Genomic DNA, 20693 nt, shown 5'->3' on the forward strand with positions numbered 1-20693 from the left:
CTTGCACAAGTCCTATATGGTACTTCAATTATAGCTACCGCCATCTTGTGGCACTTGTACATTTCTACAAACCACAGTCACATTACAACAGGCACCAAGCAGAGGGGGACGGACATTTCTTTTCATTTGGAAACGTTAAAAGTAAAGTTAGGCTTTGCTGTCGGATTCTGAACTCATTTTAAAAAAAGACGAGAGAAGAAGAGGGAGAGGGGGCTATAGAGTGAATGAAGAGATGGAGCTGGTAAGAAAGCAGTGAATCAGATCAATAAAAAAAATATCTAATTGTTTCACAGCAGTTACTTTCTAGAGCACAAATAAACACACCCACACCCCTGCACACCACCATACAACCCTGCAGCGGTGCGCAGCAACACCTGATTTGGTCTGAATACGTCCTCAATCCATTCTTGTTTTTTCCTTCCCCGGCCTGTATTTGGGGCCGGCCTTTATTTGTTCATGTCAACCACACCCCCGGACATATTTGGAGACCCGGCTTTTATTAGAGAAAATACGGTAAATACAGCATACACAGTTTCACAGTTGGACTGATCTATGAATGAATTATTACTTGTGATGGCAGGAATTCTCACAAGGCACGTGTGGATGAGAACAACCATCACATATGGCGAGATTTAAATCTACCAATTACCAGTGACCTCTCTATGAAAGTGGACGTAAGTATGTTGCACTATATATTGTCTATATATAGTCTCCGACATATCTGCTACCCACCTCTGTTATTAGGAATATAATGCCCTTTATGTGATGTTTAGCAATTGTAATATTTACCATGTTCATTTAGTGTGTTAGTATGCTAACATTTATTACAGCTGAGGCTGATGGGAACGTCATTAGTTTTGCTGTCACTGAAAATGATAATATTAGAGATAACTGCACCAGCAACTCTTTAACATTATAGGGAATTATTTGATTCAAATGACTCATTGTTTGAGCAAAAAGGTTGCCAGTTTAACTTTACGGGTAGGATTCAGTCACAAGGAGTCACATTCACCTTCAAAAATGCATAAAAACATTTAATGTGGTTAAAGCACAGTTATTCAGTCTGCATTTATCTATAAATTAATACAGATGAATTGAACAGTGTCTGTTGTCAGCAGCTGCTTTATACTGTATGAGAAGCTTCTCCTTCAGTTCATTAAATCCCTACAGCATCTGAAGGCAGCAGGACAGTTGTGTTGACACATCTGTAGCCTCTGATCTGAGTCGACTGTATTTACCTTCATTAAATCACATGCAAATAACAGCAGGCTGCTACAAATATCCTCACACACCTCTACACACATTAGTGCTATAACTCTATATCCTGCCTGTCAGTTGTCAACTCATTAATCCCATGTGACTTCTTTCCAAGTTTCTTTTAAAGCACGTAAAGTGCCATATTTTATTCTTTAAATACATCGCTGTGCAAATGCTGCTGTCACATCAGTTATAGTTAAAACTGAAATAGTGTTGGATTGATGCAATCATATAAATGGCTTCACTAAACTATTTTTTTAATTATTTTTTTCAATCTTCATTTGTTCTATTATTAACTGTTAAAAAACTGTGTTGTTGTAGGCTGCAGATTTGAGATGTTGTGTGTTCACATCACATCACATGGCACCAGACAACAATTTGCTTTCTGTGTCTTCATTTGTTGAGTCATTGTTACCACCTGACTGCGAGACAAATGTCCCCTCAGGGACAGTAAAGTTAAAGTTCTGCGCCCAACACCTACCACTTTGTATGATAAAAAAAACAACTTATAATGGTTCATTCTAACTAACTCCAGTTTGTGTTGATGCTTTGTTAGGTGGGAAGAATAAACTGTCCAATGTTGCTGGTCAACGGTCATGACGATCAGAACACACCCGCAGTGGAGTCTGCTGAGGATGTGAGTACACACACACACACACACACACACACTAGACAGTGTTTACAGTTATGTCTGCACTTGATAATGATGATATTGTATGCATGCTTCTCCTGACCTTGACCTTTGGTTGTGTTTATTACGCTTAACTGATTTTGGTGTTTGGTGCTGTGACTTGCATTTACCAGAAGGGAGCAGCATTGTGACGTCTGGTCACATAAATACAGTATTTACAATGTCAGGTCACTGGACATTTATAAGCTTTACATCATGTTCACACTGAGCTTTGAAGAACTGGTTTCAATTACTTCATACAGATGGAATGAGCTGCAGAAAACTTTGAAACTAAACTCTCTTGTTTCACTTAGAGATTTTAAAAGGATAATAATACTCAAGTATTTGCAATCCCACTTGTTAACTGTTTTAATTAATGTGAAAATGTCAAATGTGTGTGTGTCCACTCTTACACTGTTGTTTAATGTTTATTCTTGTACACAGGTCTCTCTTGAAAAAGAAATCCTAATCTTAATCAGACCACCTGTTTAAATAAAGCATTAAATGAATAAATCATCATTTGTCAAACTAGGATGCTCATGCAAATTGAAGAAAAGGATCATGCTACCTCATCAGATTTTGTTATTTTTTCATTGCAACTAATTGTTCATGAAACAAAGAAAATTACGTCTTAAATCAGATAATGTCACCCTAGGGCTGCAGCTATCTTTTGCCACAACAACAAGTCCAAATATATTTAAATCCATCTTCACAGAGCTGAAAAAAAAAAGGCTCATATCACATCTAATAACTCAGTTATCTGTGTACAAAGAAATAGGGCCTCTGGTTAAATATGTCCACCTAGCACAATACATTTGTTTGATCTTTGACCCCCAGGTCGCCCAGATGATGCATACAGCAGGGAACGATCACCTGCTGACCAGACTACATTACCCTGACACTGGACATCTGATTGAGCCGCCCTACTCGCCTCACTTCAGAGCTACTAACTTCATAATGGCAAGCACAAAAGCCAAAGGTGAGTTCTACTTGCGCACAAGGAGGTGACTATACTAAACATTATACTAACAAAACATTCACATTTTATCAGAGAACCAAATGATGATTTCTTTCATTATCAGATGAAATGCATCAGAAACACGTGATACTGTTAAAGTGGAATTTCAGCAAGGAAACGTAGCTGCAAGCGTGCAAGAAATATCAGGGTGGCAGCTCACCATCGTCCCTGTGTAGGCAGATCAATCCGTCTTAAAGGGTCCTTGAATGATCATTTGTTGGCAAGTAGCTCAGAATGTGATCAGAAGATGATTTAATGAAGAAGTTGAATTTGCATGAAAGTTAAATTGATTTCATGGAGCAGAGGATTGCGGCTTTTCCAAAGTTGGAAAATGTCTGTCATCTGTAAAACTGGACAACATTAAAAAGTTTACGTTTTTTAGGTTATAATTGTTATTTTAATGGCATTTGATGACTGTATTTTCACTGTATAACTGATTCTACAGGATCTCCTTGACAAATTTCTTTACAAACGCTCTTAAAAAGTGAAATCCTTTACATATATTACAATGATAAACATGAGTTTCCAAGTGAGGTCCCACAAGGAAATAATTTCTGCAGCAATTTTCACACTTGCGCCACTTTAGGCAGTGAGTCTACAGTACAACTTTTACTACAGTAAGTTATTGCTGTTGTTTCAAATGTGTTTTGTGTCTTCAACTGAACTTAAACCTGTATTAACTGAAGCAGAATGTATCTGCTGGGGACTGGTGTGACAGAATGACACTCAGAATTACAGGACTTTGCAGCCCTGATGTCAATGTACTTTATTCTGCCTTATACATCCAATAGAATCCTCCAGCTGTGTTTATTTAAGGTTTTAATAATCTGTATTTTCAGACTGTTTTAGCAGAATCTTCTCTCAAATATAACATTGTGTGTTGCAGTGATTGTAATGTGGGGAGGACAAACCAAACCCCATTCAGACGCTCAGGAGGACTCCTGGAGGAAGATCTTGGCTTTTCTGCAGCAGCATCTTTACTCCACTTCGAGTCCCAAAGCCAAGATGTGAAGGATTACATAAGCTCAGATAGACCCCAAATAACTGCTGGAAAATTATATATACTACACCTGACTACATGGTACTGGGTACTCTCTGTATTGATCATGTGCCTTTTGATGTGATTAATTTAAGTGCACAAAATATGTACTCTTGAATTAGCAGAGAAGCTTGTTTTTTGGGGTCAAATTGTGCCTCTATTTTCATTATTTGTGTCCACAAAGCCATAATTCTGAACGAGACAGACTGAATGAGTATTATTACTAGGGCTGCAACTAATCTGTCAAGTATTTTCTCAGTTAATCAATTAGTCGTTGGGTTTAATGAATGTCTGAGGGGATAATAACAGATAAGGCAGCAGAGTTTGAGATTTGCACATTATTTATTACAGTGCTTCAAAACCTTGTTACTTGACACAGAAACATGGAGGAGACTTTAATTAACTCAGGGATTTTGATTTAAAATAATATAAAAAACTAGGGCTCGTACATTTTTGTTTTTATTCTTAAAGGTGCAGTGTTTAGAATTTAGTGGCATATAGCAGAGCAGACTTGGCAGAAATTGAATATAATAGTCATAAGTATGTTTTAATTAGTGTACAATCACCTGAAAATAAGTTTGTGTGGCAGCCATAGGTTCTCCTACACGCTTGGAAGGGGAGGGGAGGGGGTATTCTGTTGGTTGCAAACTGCATCCTCACCACTAGGTGCCACTAAATACTAAACACTGGTCCTTTAAAAATGGTCAGTAACAGAAAGCTAGTATAGTGGCTATTTACTAGTAGTATAGCTAGTGTATCATGGTCAGATTCTTTCATCAGATAGTTAATGATTTAAATCAAATTTTGGCTAATTTTTGGCAGTGTATTATATGTAGGCAAGATTATTGTACGACTGTGTTTAGACAACATTTAACATTTCATTAAGAAGTTTCTTTTGTTGCTTTGTAGAAAAAAACATTCATATTCCCTAAAGTATTATATAAATTATTGTTTTGGTATTGGTACCTAAATTCAGGTAAAATATCGAACTATACCTATTTACTCAAGAAGGAAGCAGTCAAGTACATTGACTGCTAACATTTGCAAGCTAACTATTTGGTAGCTAACTTTGTAGCCACCTTTATTCCAAAAAATGATCCGATCCATGACCCAAATCCGTGATACGATCCAAACTTTGAGTTTTGTGATCCGTTGCACCCCTACTGTTAACATGTCAACTTTGTAGACTATATTTTGTATGTCGTGCACATAGATGAGAGTGTGTAAGTCATGTATTTGATACATGCATTAATACTTTCTGATGTGAACCTACACTTTTAGATCTGTGAATGTTTTTAGTGTTCAGTCTTTCTAGTATTCAGCACTGATCTGTTCCTGTATCACATTATAAGCTTTGTGCTACTTTATATATTTCTGTATACTAAGAAAACATAGGAAACATGTGTAAATCATGTGATATCTTGTCTGCTTTTGATGAGAATATAAATCTGTTGTCACAATAGAACAATACCATAAATTTGAATTTCACTTTGTTGGTAAAATCACACATCTGAACCACGCCATGGCTAAAATGAGCTCTTCTTTTGCCCCCAACCCCTCAGATTTCATCAGGTGGGGGACAATGATATAGTTTGATGCGGTATGTTGGTTTTCCTCCTGTCCTCCCCAGTTTTTTGAGTCACCGGCCGCCACTGGTGTGGGGGCTGAATGCAGCTCATTTTTGTAGGATACAGCAGAAAGGTCTATATACATACACTACATTATACACAAACTTTGTATGGTGGTGTTATTATCATTTATTTTACAATAATTATAGGTCTTATATTTATAATTCAGTAGTGGGGATGATCTATGAGGGGAAGGGAAAAAATGGAGTGAGGGTGACAGTTTAGTGATAAAGTGCTGTAGAAAAATACCATCAAAACTAAAATTTGTAGCTCTGTACTGCAGTTTTTCCTTTATTAGGGCCCAAGCACCTAGCGGTTCACTCACACTCTCCATTCAAATATATGAGTATTTTTTCTGTGTCCAGCTGCAGCTACTTATTGCACACCTGACAGTACACATTTCAATCAAACTTTGACCAGGTCATGTGGGTCAAAAGTTTTTTTTAAAATAGACTTGATGAAAATTAGGAAATTAATTTGTTTTACACACAAACTCATCAAGAGTTTTCAATTTACTAATTGAAATTCAAGTGAATTGGCCCAAAACTTGCATCATTTTGATGACACAGTTGTGAGCAAGACAGACATGTCTCACCCTTCAGAAAATTCTCACACCGTTGAGATTTGATGTTTCACCATGACAGAGGAAGTTGTTATAACTTTATTGTAAATGCTCTAGTCTGCACCAAACTTCTCCCGGCCTGAACATGTCTACATGACAATATTCCATCAGTGATGCAAACTGGCTGAATAGCGCCCCCTACGAAATTTCAGTGAAGCAGCCCCAGCAGCAGGCAATAGTGGACAAAGAAAGTGATGTTTATCTCCTTCTTACATTGTCACTGAGTTCGATAGTTTGATGCCATGCTAGCAACTTAGAGTTGTGAGCAATTAGTAAACCAGATTTCATTGATTAGCTGAGATGTGGGCATTGATTCAGAGGTAGGATTCTGAAGGGAAGAAAGTATTGATAAACCTATAAAGAGCTGATAAGCTATACTGTTCTGTTGTCAGTCCAAAAGATTCATATCGCTTCAAACTGACAATGAATGTACTTAACATGTCATATCAAATGCTAGTCATATCAATCTAGTCTGATTGTTTTGGTGCAGTTGTCATTCCTTTTATAATTTATTCAGATGAATTAATGTGCCTCTAACAAGTGTATTGATTTTTGAAATAAAAATCATTTAAGTCAAAGATCTGTAATGAATGTAGTGGTTTCTCAGTATCAGTTCAAGAATTTTATTCAGAAAATTTGAGTTACTTTTCAGATGAAGATTTGACACAATGAATATAATGAGCTTTTACAATACGACACATTGTTGGAGATGAAACCAGTGGTTTCCAACCTTTATGGCTTTTGACATCTGAAGAAGCTATATTGTTTGTGGTGGTGTTGGCTCACAGAACATCTAATGTGGTGCCATTTAAACACAGAATCCAGGAAGTCGTTCCAACAATTACATAGGATAGGATACATAGGATTAAACTCAGGTATATGGGTTCTCTCTTTGTTCTGCCTGGAATACTTTGGAGGGAAAAGAGGGAGTTACAGGCCTGAAGGGCAGAGTTATATAATCTTGCAGGAGTGGACTAGTCAGGGGTTGCAGTCTATGTGATGATTCAGGTGGGGTGGAGACGTGTGATTTAACAGTCGCCCCTTCAATGGTACATTTGATAAATCACAGGTTAGTTCTTGGAGTCAGATTCAACTGGTGAAAGAATTACAAGTCGGGCTACTGTTCAAATAAACCTCTCCTTTTTAGATGTGACTTCCACAGTTGGGGTCCTTCCATCATGACTGGGTATGATGCGTGACACTTTCCTACAGGCCATAGTCCTCTAGGTAGTTGGGGGTCCATTAACAGTACTACTGTTCCTTCCTTCAAATTCTAAGTGTCATTTTGCCATTTATTCTGTACCTGTAGGTTGTGAACGAAGTTTTTGATGAAGCATTACCAAAACTGATCAGCTAGTGTTTGAACGTGTCTCCATCCAAGCAAGTTGGTATCTGCATCGACAGCCTGTGGAAGCCAAGCATCTCTCTGCCCCATGAGAAGGAGATTTGGGGTAATAGGGTCATATTGTGAAGCCAGCACTTTGTACAATTTCTCATGGTTAGAGTTTGGTAGGAAACAGGTCTGTCTATAGCCCAAGGTACCAGAGACACAATGCCAACTTAGGGTCCTAGTGCACCCTCTACAGGATCTGTCTGGTTCTGATTATGCCAGATTTCAGCAATATCTGATCTGGCCGGTCCTGCATTGAGTTTTACAACATAACCAGACTGATTTAGTTAGCTGATCTTGTTGTTATAGATGTCAGCCAATTCAGGGTTTTCTTCAAACACTCAGATTGGTGGAGAAGGGGCATTCGGTTCGGTTCTATAGGTGTGATGAGGAATGGATTGTCTGATCCAATGAGGATGTGTGGCTGAACTTTAGAGAAGGAGCTCTGTGAAAGACCATGTAAATGTGGGTAGCATTGCTTGAGTTTATCAGTAGGATAGCTCTGCTTAACAGCAGAAAGTGCTGTCAATGGAAAATTTTCTCTCAGGGAATGAGGCAGCAGATATTTGGAGGTTTACAGTTCTCCCTTCTAGTGTCTATGTCTGCTGTCTCACTGTGCACAGCTTAAGCTTTTCTGGCTCTCCCTCCAGAGCAAGATACTTAGCAGCACCTGGTAGCAACATTGTGCCCTCAGATCCATCAACTAAGATGGCATAGGTATCAAATGTCTTATTCTTGTTGCAAAGTCTTACTTTGACTACTACTGATGTCCTGATGCAGTGTGTCCATGTGACTTGAGACCATGACTTCTGGTCAGCCCTGTGGAGAATGGTAGCTGATGGAAACTTGGATCTTGGACTTCTGTCTTTCCTCTGAATTTGGGGTACACCAATTTGAAGATTGCTGATATGTGCTACAACTGCTTGACATTGCACCTCTCCTTCAAGCCATGCAGAAAAGTCCACTAGGTTACTGTGAGCATTAGGAGAGGCTGAGTGGGCATGTCTGGCAAAGTTAGAAACTAGCTCTACAGGGAGTTTACTGAACAATAGCTTAACATGTGAAGCACAGGCTGGTTGTGCGGCACCTTCTCCTGATCTGAGTGATTGTAGCATGCTCACTAATGACCTTGCTCTAACAGCAAAGTTTTGAAACCCCTCGGCATCTCCACAAGCCATTTTAGGGAGATTTAATATGGTCTGTATCTCCTTCAGGGCCAGTTGATGCGGTTGACCATACTGTCGCTCTAAGGCTGCCAGTGCCTTGGTGAAAGGTTGTGGGTCATGGGCATAGGAAAGTGCAATATGGCAAGCAGAGAGGAGACGTAGATGATCCAATAGGATATGATATGTGTACAGTACCGGGTCCTCTACTGGTAGAAGGTTAGTGAAAGCCATCCTTACTCCAGTTAGCTGTGGGCATATGAAACTGGAGCTGGCTGGGACACAAGGTACTGGGGTTGAGGCTGCTGCACAGGTTGCTTAGGCACATGCTGAAACTGGTATGAAGCTAATTTGCTTGGATGGTGAGCAGATTGTTCTGAACTGGTTGATGAAACTTGAGGTGTAGAGATAAGTGGAGGTTGTATTGCATATAATGGGAGTAAAGTCCCTTGAACTGGTGGTAACTGACTGTGAGGACCATAGACTGCTTGAGCTGTGCTAACCCCTCAGGATAACCCCTCCAGCAGCTACAACAGGAACATGCTGCTCTAACACTGATGCTTCAGTATTAAAAACCTAATGATGTCTTATATAATAATATATCAGTCAGAGGGACCAAACCACTACTTTTACTGCAATACTTTAACTACATCAAGCTTATACTTATGTACTTCTACTAAAGTAGGATTTTTCATGCAGGACTTGTAATGGAGTATTTTAACATTGCTATATTGGTACTTTTACTGTAGTAAAGGATCTGAGTACTTCTTCCACCACTGGTGGTTAGTAGGCTATTTATAGTTTAAACATTTCAAACATCATGGAATTAAAAAGTTCTTTACTGAACAAAACTACATTATAGTAGTTGGTTGAAATTAGGATACATATATTTAAATTTCAGGTATTGTTTTGTGGAAATAAGATATCATTTCCTTTTGAGGAAGAACCAAAGCGTCAATAACCACTGATCTAAGATTAATGTTCTGTAATTAATACAATATTTCATTGGTTGCAAGAAAACTTGATTTGTAGCCAAAATTAACAAACTGGAAGAACAGAGGTACAGTATCTTCAGGTGAGGTTTCAAGATGTTTTACAGCAGATAGTTGGTTTAAACAAGTGAGCACATTACCTACAGGTATAATATTATATATATATATATATATATATTCATTTTCTTGGAAAATTTATAGCGAAAATCTATCTAAATGTGTCAGTTTTAAATATTAATTTTAGTCTCAATTTAATAACAATAAAATTAAATGTAAAAACCTGTTTAATCAGAGCTAAAATTATGACACAAGTCCTGTTTTATAATGGATAAGTAACATACACTAAGAGTTGTGGTGAAGTGCTGATCACTGGAAGTAGACTTGAGAATAGGAAAAAAATGTTGCATACTCTGGCTCCATATTCATTTCTCTTTTATTCAGATAACGTTTTGGCCCTCAGGCCTTCTTCAAGATGATTGTTCATGATAGTGATTGTTTATCTTGAAGAAGGCCTGAGGGCCACTCATAAATGTGTTTTTCTTCTTGTTCCTACAGTTGAATGTTTGAGCTTCTCTGTGCAGAATGACGTATGTGCAGAGTTTGATACTAGAAGACTATTTTCACATTCATCTGCTGAAAGTGGAAAGGTCTTCTGTGGTCATTAAAAATCTAATTTTAAGGGTCTGGCTAATGCGCATGATTTGTGACATCACAACTAGTGTGGGGCCCATTGTGGTCCAATATTCAATTTATACAAGTGTGATGTGGAAACTTGAAGCCTCCAGTGCACAAACACTGAGAATGGGCTTTACAGGGAAGTAGGAGACATCATGTGTCCAGCAGGAAAACATCTGAAATGAAATATATTTGCAGATTCATAGATTTTGGAATTTTTAGATTTAATTTTTGGATGTGGGATATGTGTATATGCGTGCATGACAAGGGACAAGTGAAGACGGACAGGTGAAGGACTCAGTGTTGTTTATATATTGCATCATGTTATTTTGATGACTGCTAGATGGTCATACAGAGGTTCTTTTATGTTGTATTATGTTTTTCTGATAATTGTTGGAGCATTTGATGTAAGACAAATGGGAGAAGGAGTATACGACAGTGCTGGACAGAAACAAACCAGTGTGGCTTAAGGTGTCACTGCCATTTGAACGCGAGCATCTGAGCTTCTTTAATGACTCGATATTTAAAGTTTAACTTGAAAGAGGATTAATTGTGTGTTTAGTGTTTCTTACCCACATTCCTGAGGACTGAAAGAGGACAGCTATCTTTCATTTGCAGGACGTGAACGCAACGCGACCTTAATTCACCTGCACTCATCACTACTGCTGTATATTTTCGCTTAATATTGGTAAATGTGTAATTATTAAATATCAGCTCGGTGGACTGCTAACCTACAGGCTCGCAAACTAACGGTCAAAGTCTCCTCGCCAAGATCGCAACAAAGTAAAGTTTGACTTCAGTTGTTTCTTCACCTGCCAGGATGATTGGGTGTTTTAGCTTAAAGAGAGGTGCACTGAGGTCAGTGTACTTTACTACAAGACAAGTGTAAGTATTTGCCCGACCATACCTTCCTTAGATCATTCTATAGAATGTATAAACAAGGCTAGTTTGTTACAAGGACAGTCAGTAGTGTAGTGTCTATAATGTGAGTTCCTGGATATAAAGTGTCCATCTGCAATTTTCTGTAACGGTCCCAGTAATATTTTCTGGCAAAGGGTACTGAAGTAGTGTATCACATGTAATGGTTAAGCTACGTTTGAGTGAAAAAAAAAAAATGCAGTTGCAAGAAATATACTTTCAACTCATATATTGGGATGTTTGGTTTGAAAAGAATACTTATTTTAATTCTAAGTATTCTAATTATTATTAACTCCCACTGCTCTTTCATCTGTTCACTCTGTAGATTTCTCTCGTTTTTCACTACATTGAGTGTTTAGTCAGTGATGGTTATTTGAGGTGCTTTAACTGTACTTTAACTCCCTCATGCACCTTTTTTTCTGCTTCTTTCCCGGTCAATGATCATGGAGATTGCGGTGGAAATTATAAATAAGGTTTTGACGGCATTTCAGGTGCAAATTCAGGAGGCTTATCTCCGCCCGGTTAAAGCCGCCCCATACTAAACCGATATAACACCTACACGAATCTCATGTTTTACCTGCAAGACTCGTGTTTTAATGCTGTTGTTCATCATTTGTGATGTGAAAACATCAGAGAAATAAAAAAGTTTGTGTCCTGGGATTAGTTAAGTTATAAATGCAGGTGAAGGACTTTTACTTGTAATGGAGTATTTTTACATTGCTGTATTGGTACTTTTACTGTAGTAAAGGATCTGAGTACTTCTTCCACCACTGGTGGTTAGTAGGCTATTTATAGTTTAAACACTTCAAACATCATGGAATTAAAGAGTTCTTTACTGGACTAAACTACATTATAGTAGTTGGTTGAAATAATGATATATATTTAAATTCCAGGTGTTGTTTTGTGGATATAAGACATCAGTTCATTTTAAAGAAGAACCAAAGCGTCAATAACCGCTGATCTAAGATGAATATTCTGTAATTCATTAGTTGCAGAAAAATTGATGTGTAGCCAAAATCAACAACCTGAGGTTTGAGGTCTGAAGATGTCTTACAGCAGATAGTTGGTTTAAACAGAATAGCACATTACCAACTGGTTATTATATATTTATTTTCTTGTAACATTTATAGTGACAATGTATCAATGTGTCATTATTATTATTAATTATTAAGTTATTAAATCAAGTATTATTGTATTAATATTTTAATGATCATGAATCCGGTGTAGAAGTGTATCCAACTGATCAGTTTTGTGATGCACTATTGACCCCGTCTATTGACCTTTATATGTTGTAACCACATTGTTCTGTTTTTAGGTAAGATATCTCGCACCTCAGTTTGTGTAGGCAAATTAATGTGTTGTCTGTTAGGAAATAAGAAATAGAAAAGGTTATCTGAAGTGCATTATACACAGTGACCCTGATTATAAGAAGTGATAGGTGGAAAGTGGGACTAAATGCAAAACCTGGAAACTGAACAAGACAGACATGACACTATATATGGAACTGTTATTGATTATCTTACAGGAAACAGGTGTCTGCAGACTGAGAGGTGTGACTGCACACGAGGTGCTTGTGTTGACAGTTGTGTTGGATGAGATTGAGAGTATAAAGTGTATGTCTGAGTTGTTTAATTATTCTGATAATTGCTGGAGCATGTGATGCAAGACAAATTTTCGTGTGAATGGACAATACATTTTCATTTTTCATGAAGGAGAAGGAGTTTATGTAATTTTAAGGGTTTTAACAAGATAATTACCGTATACTTTTTTGATAAAAACTCATCAGACACACATTATTGTTAATATAACTTAATACATGTCTGGAGGGATCTTTAAGTAAAAGATCGGAATACTTCTTCCACCTTTGTCAAACACGCCATTGTTTATATATAAATTAATCATCAGTCAATAATCCCAGTCACGAGCGCTTATTTCACTCCTTGTGCGCATTCCAGAGAGAGACAGAGACAAACCAGTGTGGGATTCGGTGTCACTGCCATCTGCAGAAAGCGACCATTAGCTTCATTCTTAAACTTGACTCGATGTTGACAGTTTAATTTAAGAGGATTTACTGTGTGTTGAGCGTTTCTTACCCGCATTCCCTGAAGGCTGAGAGAGGACAGATATCTTTCGCATGCAGGACGTGAACGCAACACGAACTCATCACTACTACTGTATATATTTTCTTGATTTTGGTGAGTTTATAATTATTATTAACCAGGTTGGTGTTATTTTTTTTTTTATTTATTTTTTTTTTTACTTAACTCCTGGTTTAGACCAGTGAGCTGCTCGGACGTTTTGAGGACTGCTAACTTACTTAATTTACAGGCTAACTAGCTAACGGTTAAGGTCTCCTCGTCGAGATTTAAACAAACTTGAAGTAAAGTTTGACTTCAGTTGTTTCTTCACCTGTCAGAAGTGAGGTGTTTTAGCTTTACGAGAGGTAAACTGAGGTTAGTGAACGTTACCACACGACAACTGTGAATATCTGTCCGACCATGACGTTACCTGCCTCAGGTTATTCAAGTAACGTTAACAAACTATGACAGTAAACGAAGACTTCATGGTGCATTCAAGTACACCTCGTAAACTCAGAGATCTATACTCCAATGGCCACGAAGGCTCTTTAAAACAGCAAAGTTTCTATTTTTTCTTATTTTCCTTTGTTGAAATACATACATCTGTCATTACTTTGTTGTTCTTTCACTACAGTATTTGTTTTTAATTATCACATAGCAAAGCAAAAACCAATTGCCCATTCAGTGTTAGAGATTCCAATCTTCAAAATTACATCAAATAATCAAATCAAAGTGTTATCAGCAGTTATCATGAAACTCACACCAGCATATTCATGTACAATGAGTCTCTAGGTATCTTAAGTTGTTTTACTGCAGCATTTTTAATAATTAGATTAAAGATGAAAGAAGAAATGTAAAAAAATTATCCGGTTCCAGCTTCTCAAATTTGAATATTTGCTGCTTTTATGTGTCGCATATGTGTCGTATATGTTTATCTTTGGGTTTTGGATTGTTGTTCAGACCAAACAAGATATGTGAAGACGTCAGCTTTAGCTGCAGGAAATCAGAACACACATTTTCTGACATGTCATAGACTAAACAATTAATTAATTATAAAAACAAGTGTCACACAGCTGCTAGCATGGCTTCAGATAGTTGTTCTTGTTAACATATTTGAAGCATGTTATCTTTGGATTCACTGTGGACAGTGGTCACCTGTCAAGCCAAGCAGATATAGTAATTCAGTCACAAATGACTTTTAAAATCCATAACTGAGGACATTCCTAGTCCTTGTTACTGGCTTTAACAACCTGTGACTCGTGCTCATGTGTTTGCATTTCTCCACAGACGATTATCGACCATGTCCCAGACTAACCCTCCGATTCTCTCCGTCCTCCCCATTCGGGCTCTGGTCGATGAGAAGTTCGAGGTGTTGGTGGAGAATCTGCCTGCAGGATCTCCAGTAACTCTTCACGCCCTCCACCATTCCGAGGACAAGGACTACTGGGAGGCCTATGCCCACTACATCAGTGACCATAAAGGAACAGTGTCTGGTGGGTTCTCCTCCTCTTTATAACAAACATATTTTAAACCAAAAGTTTTGCTGTCTGTCCTTAACTTCACAGCTGGGTTGCTTGTTGGATATTTTGTATGTTTTCGTTTTCTTGTTGTTGACAGTCGATTGCTTTTGTAGTTGCAGAGGATTTGAGTTTTGGCGGGACATACACAGGAATAGAGCCCATGGGTTTGTTGTGGAGTATGCGTCCTGTCCCAGGCAGCCGAACAGGTCTCAGGTAATACATGAAGTGCTGTCTCTGTGAAACTGCAGACTGTGTGATGTCATCTGAAATCAATATCATAATTAATTGTCTTATTTACCATTGCTATGTTTAAAGAACAACTTCTTATTTGATACACCTGTGCACACCTGTGTTAAAGTCTTTTTAGTGCCAAAGTCCCTCTTTTTGTTAGTACACTTCCACCACAGCTCATTAGGGAAACACTGTCCGAGGAAACCAAAGAGGGAATTTGATGCTAAAAAGACTGTAAATGTGGCAGATGTCCACTTGATATGACTAACTCAGACTGCTGAAGCCTCATATAAGCTTCAAATCAACTTTGAAATAAATATACAGGGAAACTTTTGATTATGTTACATTACACAAAATCAAAGACCAGTAAAATACAGTAAAGTGCAAAGAAATGGAGGAAGCCCGGTTTGTCATTAGGTGAAGTTTGCACACTGTGAATGTTAAATGCCCTTTTCTTTACCTGGTAGGTTGAGAAAGATGGACGTTCGCAGCCCCATGCTGGTCAACATCTCGGTCTACAGCGGACACATAGCTGAGGGCTTCAGGGAGCAGCCTCCTCTGGCCTCGGTGCTCACTGAGAGATGGTACATGGCTCCAGGGGTCCAGAGGATCGATATCAAGGAGAAAGGAGTGCGAGGGACCCTGTTTATACCTCCAGGTACGTCTGCATCATCTGAAAAAACATCAGATGATACTGATCTTCAAAAAGACCTTTTTTTGTTCAATTTAGGCATAATTAAGGATCGCTGTCTTTTAAAATCGTTTTCCCTAGACCAAGTTTGTAATCTGTTTCTCCATGCCTCAGGTCCAGGACCCTTCCCTGGGCTGATGGATATGTGGGGAGGCGGTGGAGGGCTGTTGGAGTATCGTGCAGCCTTGCTGGCGTCCCATGGTTATGTGTCTATGGCGCTGGAGTATTTCTCCCCTGGTGAGCTGCAGTCAGCAGACCTAGAGTTCAAATATTTTGAGGTTTGTTATTTTATTAACTGTAGAGTTTCCACTGTTTGTTTGAAGGGTATCAGTTTCTTCATTGTTGTGATATATTTCTGTATTTTGTGATTATATTCTATATTTTCTCTCTGCTGCCCTACATCCCTTCAAAGTTTAAACTACTATAGAGCTGAAACAGAAACTCTATCAGCATCTACCGTAATAATTAATACTATTAATAGCTTAAGTAATATATGAAGCAAAAATCCCAACATTCTCTTTTTCCAGCGTCTCAATTGTGAGATTTATTTTATTTTATGTGATAGTCAGCAGAATTTCTTTTGGTTTTGGGCTGTTTGTTGAACAAAACAAGACATTTGAAGACATTTTTTCACTATTTACTGACCAATTGATTGACTGAGAAAGTCGTCAGATTAATAGGAAAAGAAAAGAAATCAGTTCTTGCAGTCCAGAACAGTGAGAACTTGGCAAGGACTTTACACACAAACTTTGCAGGTACATATGGTAAAAGTTTGAAATTTGGGTTCATCAAACATTCTTTCTTTTCTTTATCTCCCGGTATCTCCTTCTGCACAGGCGGCGTTTAATATCGTCAAGGATCATCCTCAAGTGATCCCAGACAGAGTTGGACTTTTTGGTCTTTGCCTTGGGGCAGTCGTGACCATGTATTTGGCAGCTGAAAGCACCATTACCAAGGTAACAGACGCAAAAAATCTTGGAGTTGCTTTTTCGTTAGCCTTAAATATGTGGTTGTTCACTGCATGTCATGGAGGGCCGACCAACACTTTTATCATCATACAAATCGGTGAAATCTATTGATGTAATCTTTTATTGGATTGAAAACTCAACAAACATCATCATTGTGTTGTGTTTCAGCCTCGGTGTTGTGTTTGTGTCAGCGGCAACCACTTTTATCCACGTGGGGAAACCCTCAGCGGAATGCATAAAGCAATGTCGAGGTATGTGTCAGTAATATAAATACAGCACAGACAGTTGGACTGATCTATGAATGAATTATTACTTGTGATGGCAGGAATTCTCACAAGGCACGTATGGATGAGAACGGCCATTATATAGTGCGAGATGTAACTCTACCAATTACCAGTGACGTCTCTATGAAAGTGGACGTAAGTATGTTGCTCTATTTATTGGTTTCATTGAAGTCTCCAACACATCTGCTACCCACCTCTGTTATTAGGAATATAATGCCCTTTATGTGATGTTTAGCAATTGTAATATTTACCATGTTCATTTAGTGTGTTAGTATGCTAACATTTATTACAGCTGAGGCTGATGGGAACATCATTAGTTTTGCTGTCACTGAAAATGATAATATTAGAGATAACTGCACCAGCAACTCTTTAACATTATAGGGAATTATTTGATTCAAATGACTCATTGTTTGAGCAAAAAGGTTGCCAGTTTAACTTTAAGGGTAGGAGTAAAGTAAAAGTTGTGCGCCCAACACCTACCACTTTGTACAATTTAAAAAAAACAAAAAACCCCCAAAAAACATCAACATATAATGGTTCATTCTAATTAACTCCAGTTGTTTGTTGTGGTTGATGCTTTGTTAGGTGAGAAAAATAAACTGTCCAATGTTGTTGGTCAATAGAAATAGTGTCGGATTGATGCAATCATATAAATGGCTTCACTAAACTATTTTTTTAATTATTTTTTTCAGTCTTCATTTGTTCTATTATTAACTGTTAAAAAACTGTGTTGTTGTAGGCTGCAGATTTGAGATGTTGTGTGTTCACATCACATCACATGGCACCAGACAACAATTTGCTTTCTGTGTCTTCATTTGTTGAGTCATTGTTACCACCTGACTGTGAGACAAATGTCCCCTCAGGGACAGTAAAGTTAAAGTTCTGCGCCCAACACCTATCACTTTGTATGATAAAAAAAACAACTTATAATGGTTCATTCTAACTAACTCCAGTTTGTGTTGATGCTTTGTTAGGTGAGAAAAATAAACTGTCCAATGTTGCTGGTCAACGGTCAGGACGATCAGAACACACCCGCAGTGGAGTCTGCTGAGGATGTGAGTACACACACACACACACACACACACACACACACACACACACACACACACACACACTAGACAGTGTTTACAGTTATGTCTGCACTTGATAATGATGATATTGTATGCATGTTTCTCCTGACCTTGACCTTTGGTTGTGTTTATTACGCTTAACTGATTTTGGTGCTTGGTGCTGTGACTTGCATTTACCAGAAGGGAGCAGCATTGTGACGTCTGGTCACATAAATACAGTATTTACAATGTCAGGTCACTGGACTTTCATAAGCTTTACATCATGTTCACACTGAGCTTTGAAGAACTGGTTTCAAATACTTCATACAGATGGAATGAGCTGCAGAAACTAAACTCTCATTTCACTTGAAGATTTTAAAAGGCTACTAATACTCATATATTTGCAATCCCACTTGTTAACTGTTTTAATTAATGTGAAAATGTCAAATGTTTGTGTGTCTTACCATGCTTAAAGTGTGTATGTTTATTCTTGTACACAGGTCTCTCTTGAAAAAGAAATCCTAATCTTAATCAGACCACCTGTTTAAATAAAGCATTAAATGAATAAATCATCATTTGTCCAATCAGGATGCTCGTGCAAATTGAAGAAGAGGACCATGTTACCTCATCAGATTTTGTTACTTTTTCATTGCAACTAATTGTTCATAAAACAAAGAAAATTACATCTTAAATCAGATAATGTCACCCTAGGGCTGCAGCTATCTTTTGCCACGACAACAAGTCCAAATAAATTTAAATCCATCTTCACAGAGCTGAAAAATAAAGGCTCATATCACATCTAATAACTCAGTTATCTGTGTATGAAGAAATAGTGCCTCTGGTTAAATATGTCCACCTAGCACAATACTTGATCTTTGACCCCCAGATTGCCCAGATGATGCATACAGCAGGGAAGGAGCACCTGCTGACCAGACTACATTACCCTGATACTGGACATCTGATTGAGCCGCCCTACTCGCCTCACTTCAGAGCTACTAACTTCATAACGGCAAGCACAAAAGCCAAAGGTGAGTTCTACTTGCACACAAGGAGGTGACTATACTAAACATTATACTAACAAAACATTCACATTTTATTAGAGAACCAAATGATGATTTCTTTCATTATCAGATGAGAGGTCCCTGGGTGATCATTTGTTGGCAAGCAGCTCAGAATTTAATCAGAACATAATTTAATGAAGATTTATGAAAGTTAAATTGATTTCATGGAGCAGAGGATTGCGGCTTTTCCAAAGTTGGAAAAATGTCTGTCATCTGTAAAACTGGACAACATTAAAAAGTTTACGTTTTTTAGGTTATAATTGTTATTTTAATGGCATTTGATGACTGTATTTTCGATGTATAACTGATTCTACAGGATCTCCTTGACAAATTTCTTTGAAAAAGCTGTGAAATCCTTTACATATATTACAATGATAAAAGTGAGTTTCCAAGTGAGGTCCCACAAGGAAAATAATTTCTGCAGCAATTTTCACACTTGCGCCACTTTAGGCAGTGAGTCTACAGCACAGTTTTTACTACAGTAAGTTATTGCTGTTGTTTCAAATGTGTTTTGCGTCTTCAACTGAACTTAAACCTGCATTAACTGAAGCAGAATGTATCTGCTGGGGACTGTGTGTGACAGAATGACACTCAGAATTACAGGACTTTGCAGCCCTGATGTCAATGTACTTTATTCTGCCTTATACATCCAATAGAATCCTCCAGCTGTGTTTATTTAAGGTTTTAATAATCTGTATTTTCAGACTGTTTTAGCAGAATCTTCTCTCAAATATAACATTGTGTGTTGCAGTGATTTTACTGTGGGGAGGACAAACCAAACCCCATTCAGATGCTCAGGAGGACTCCTGGAGGAAGATCTTGGCTTTTCTGCAGCAGCATCTTTACTCCACTTCAATTCCCAAAGCAAAGATGTGAAGGATTACATAAGCTCAGATAGACCCCAAATAACTGCTGGAAAATTATATATACTACACCTGACTACATGGTACTGGGTACTCTCTGTATTGATCATGTGCCTTTTGATGTGATTAATTGAAGTGCACAAAACATATACTCTTGAATTAGCAGAGAAGCTTGTTTTTTGGGTCAAATTGTGCCGCTATTTTCATTATTTGTGTCCACAAAGCCATAATTCTGAATGAGACAGTCTGAATGAGTATTATTACTAGGGCTGCGACTAATCTTGCTAGATGGTCATACAGAGGTTCTTTTATGCTGTATTATGTTATTCTGATAATTGTTGGAGCATTTGATGTAAGACAAATGTTCGTTTGAACGGACAATTAAGTTTTATCTTATCTTTAATGAGGGAGAAGGAGTATACGACAGTGCAGGACAGAAACAAACCAGTGTGGCTTAAGGTGTCACTGCCATAGAGGGCTAAAGAAACAAGAAAATATTCATATTTAAGAAGCTCGGACAAAAGAATTTTAACATTGTTTCTTAAAAAATGACTCAAAACAATTAAGCCTATTGTA

At 37.9% G+C, this 20693-nt stretch overlaps 3 protein-coding genes across 7 annotated transcripts in view; all 3 read left to right on the forward strand.

Annotated features, from left to right (window-relative positions):
- Positions 1–4186, forward strand: part of LOC122975037 (peroxisomal succinyl-coenzyme A thioesterase-like) — a 9623-nt gene extending 5437 nt beyond the window's left edge. For 4 of the 5 annotated variants that reach the window (XM_044343196.1, XM_044343193.1, XM_044343192.1 and 1 more), the window contains 4 exons: positions 581–674; positions 1814–1894; positions 2765–2906; positions 3832–4186. In XM_044343196.1, the coding sequence (XP_044199131.1) occupies positions 581–674; positions 1814–1894; positions 2765–2906; positions 3832–3956 (442 nt within the window). In that variant the 3' untranslated portion in view covers positions 3957–4186. The other variant, XM_044343197.1, reaches the window with a different exon arrangement.
- LOC122975040 (peroxisomal succinyl-coenzyme A thioesterase-like) overlaps positions 1–20693 on the forward strand; it is a 38593-nt gene that overhangs the window by 5378 nt on the left and 12522 nt on the right. The window lies entirely within an intron of this gene.
- LOC122975038 (bile acid-CoA:amino acid N-acyltransferase-like) lies at positions 13204–20391 on the forward strand. The gene is made up of 11 exons (XM_044343198.1): positions 13204–13567; positions 14738–14943; positions 15084–15183; positions 15669–15859; positions 16007–16170; positions 16729–16848; positions 17029–17111; positions 17186–17279; positions 18119–18199; positions 19080–19221; positions 20006–20391. The coding sequence occupies exons 2-11, from the start codon at positions 14751–14753 to the stop codon at positions 20128–20130; spliced, it is 1293 nt and encodes a 430-aa protein (XP_044199133.1). The 5' UTR covers positions 13204–13567; positions 14738–14750; the 3' UTR covers positions 20131–20391.

The sequence above is a fragment of the Thunnus albacares genome, chromosome 23, assembly GCF_914725855.1.
Source record: "Thunnus albacares chromosome 23, fThuAlb1.1, whole genome shotgun sequence".
Classification (NCBI taxonomy): domain Eukaryota; kingdom Metazoa; phylum Chordata; class Actinopteri; order Scombriformes; family Scombridae; genus Thunnus; species Thunnus albacares.

What these genes read in the sequence shown, in the direction of transcription:
- LOC122975038 (XM_044343198.1), top strand. Translation starts at nt 14,751, where the DNA reads ATGTCCCAGACTAACCCTCCGATTCTCTCCGTCCTCCCCATTCGGGCT. An exon ending in GACCCTGTTTATACCTCCAG is followed by an intron (nt 15,860 to 16,006) that starts GTACGTCTGCAT and finishes TCCATGCCTCAG; the next exon opens with GTCCAGGACCCTTCCCTGGG. An exon ending in ACGTCTCTATGAAAGTGGAC is followed by an intron (nt 17,280 to 18,118) that starts GTAAGTATGTTG and finishes ATGCTTTGTTAG; the next exon opens with GTGAGAAAAATAAACTGTCC.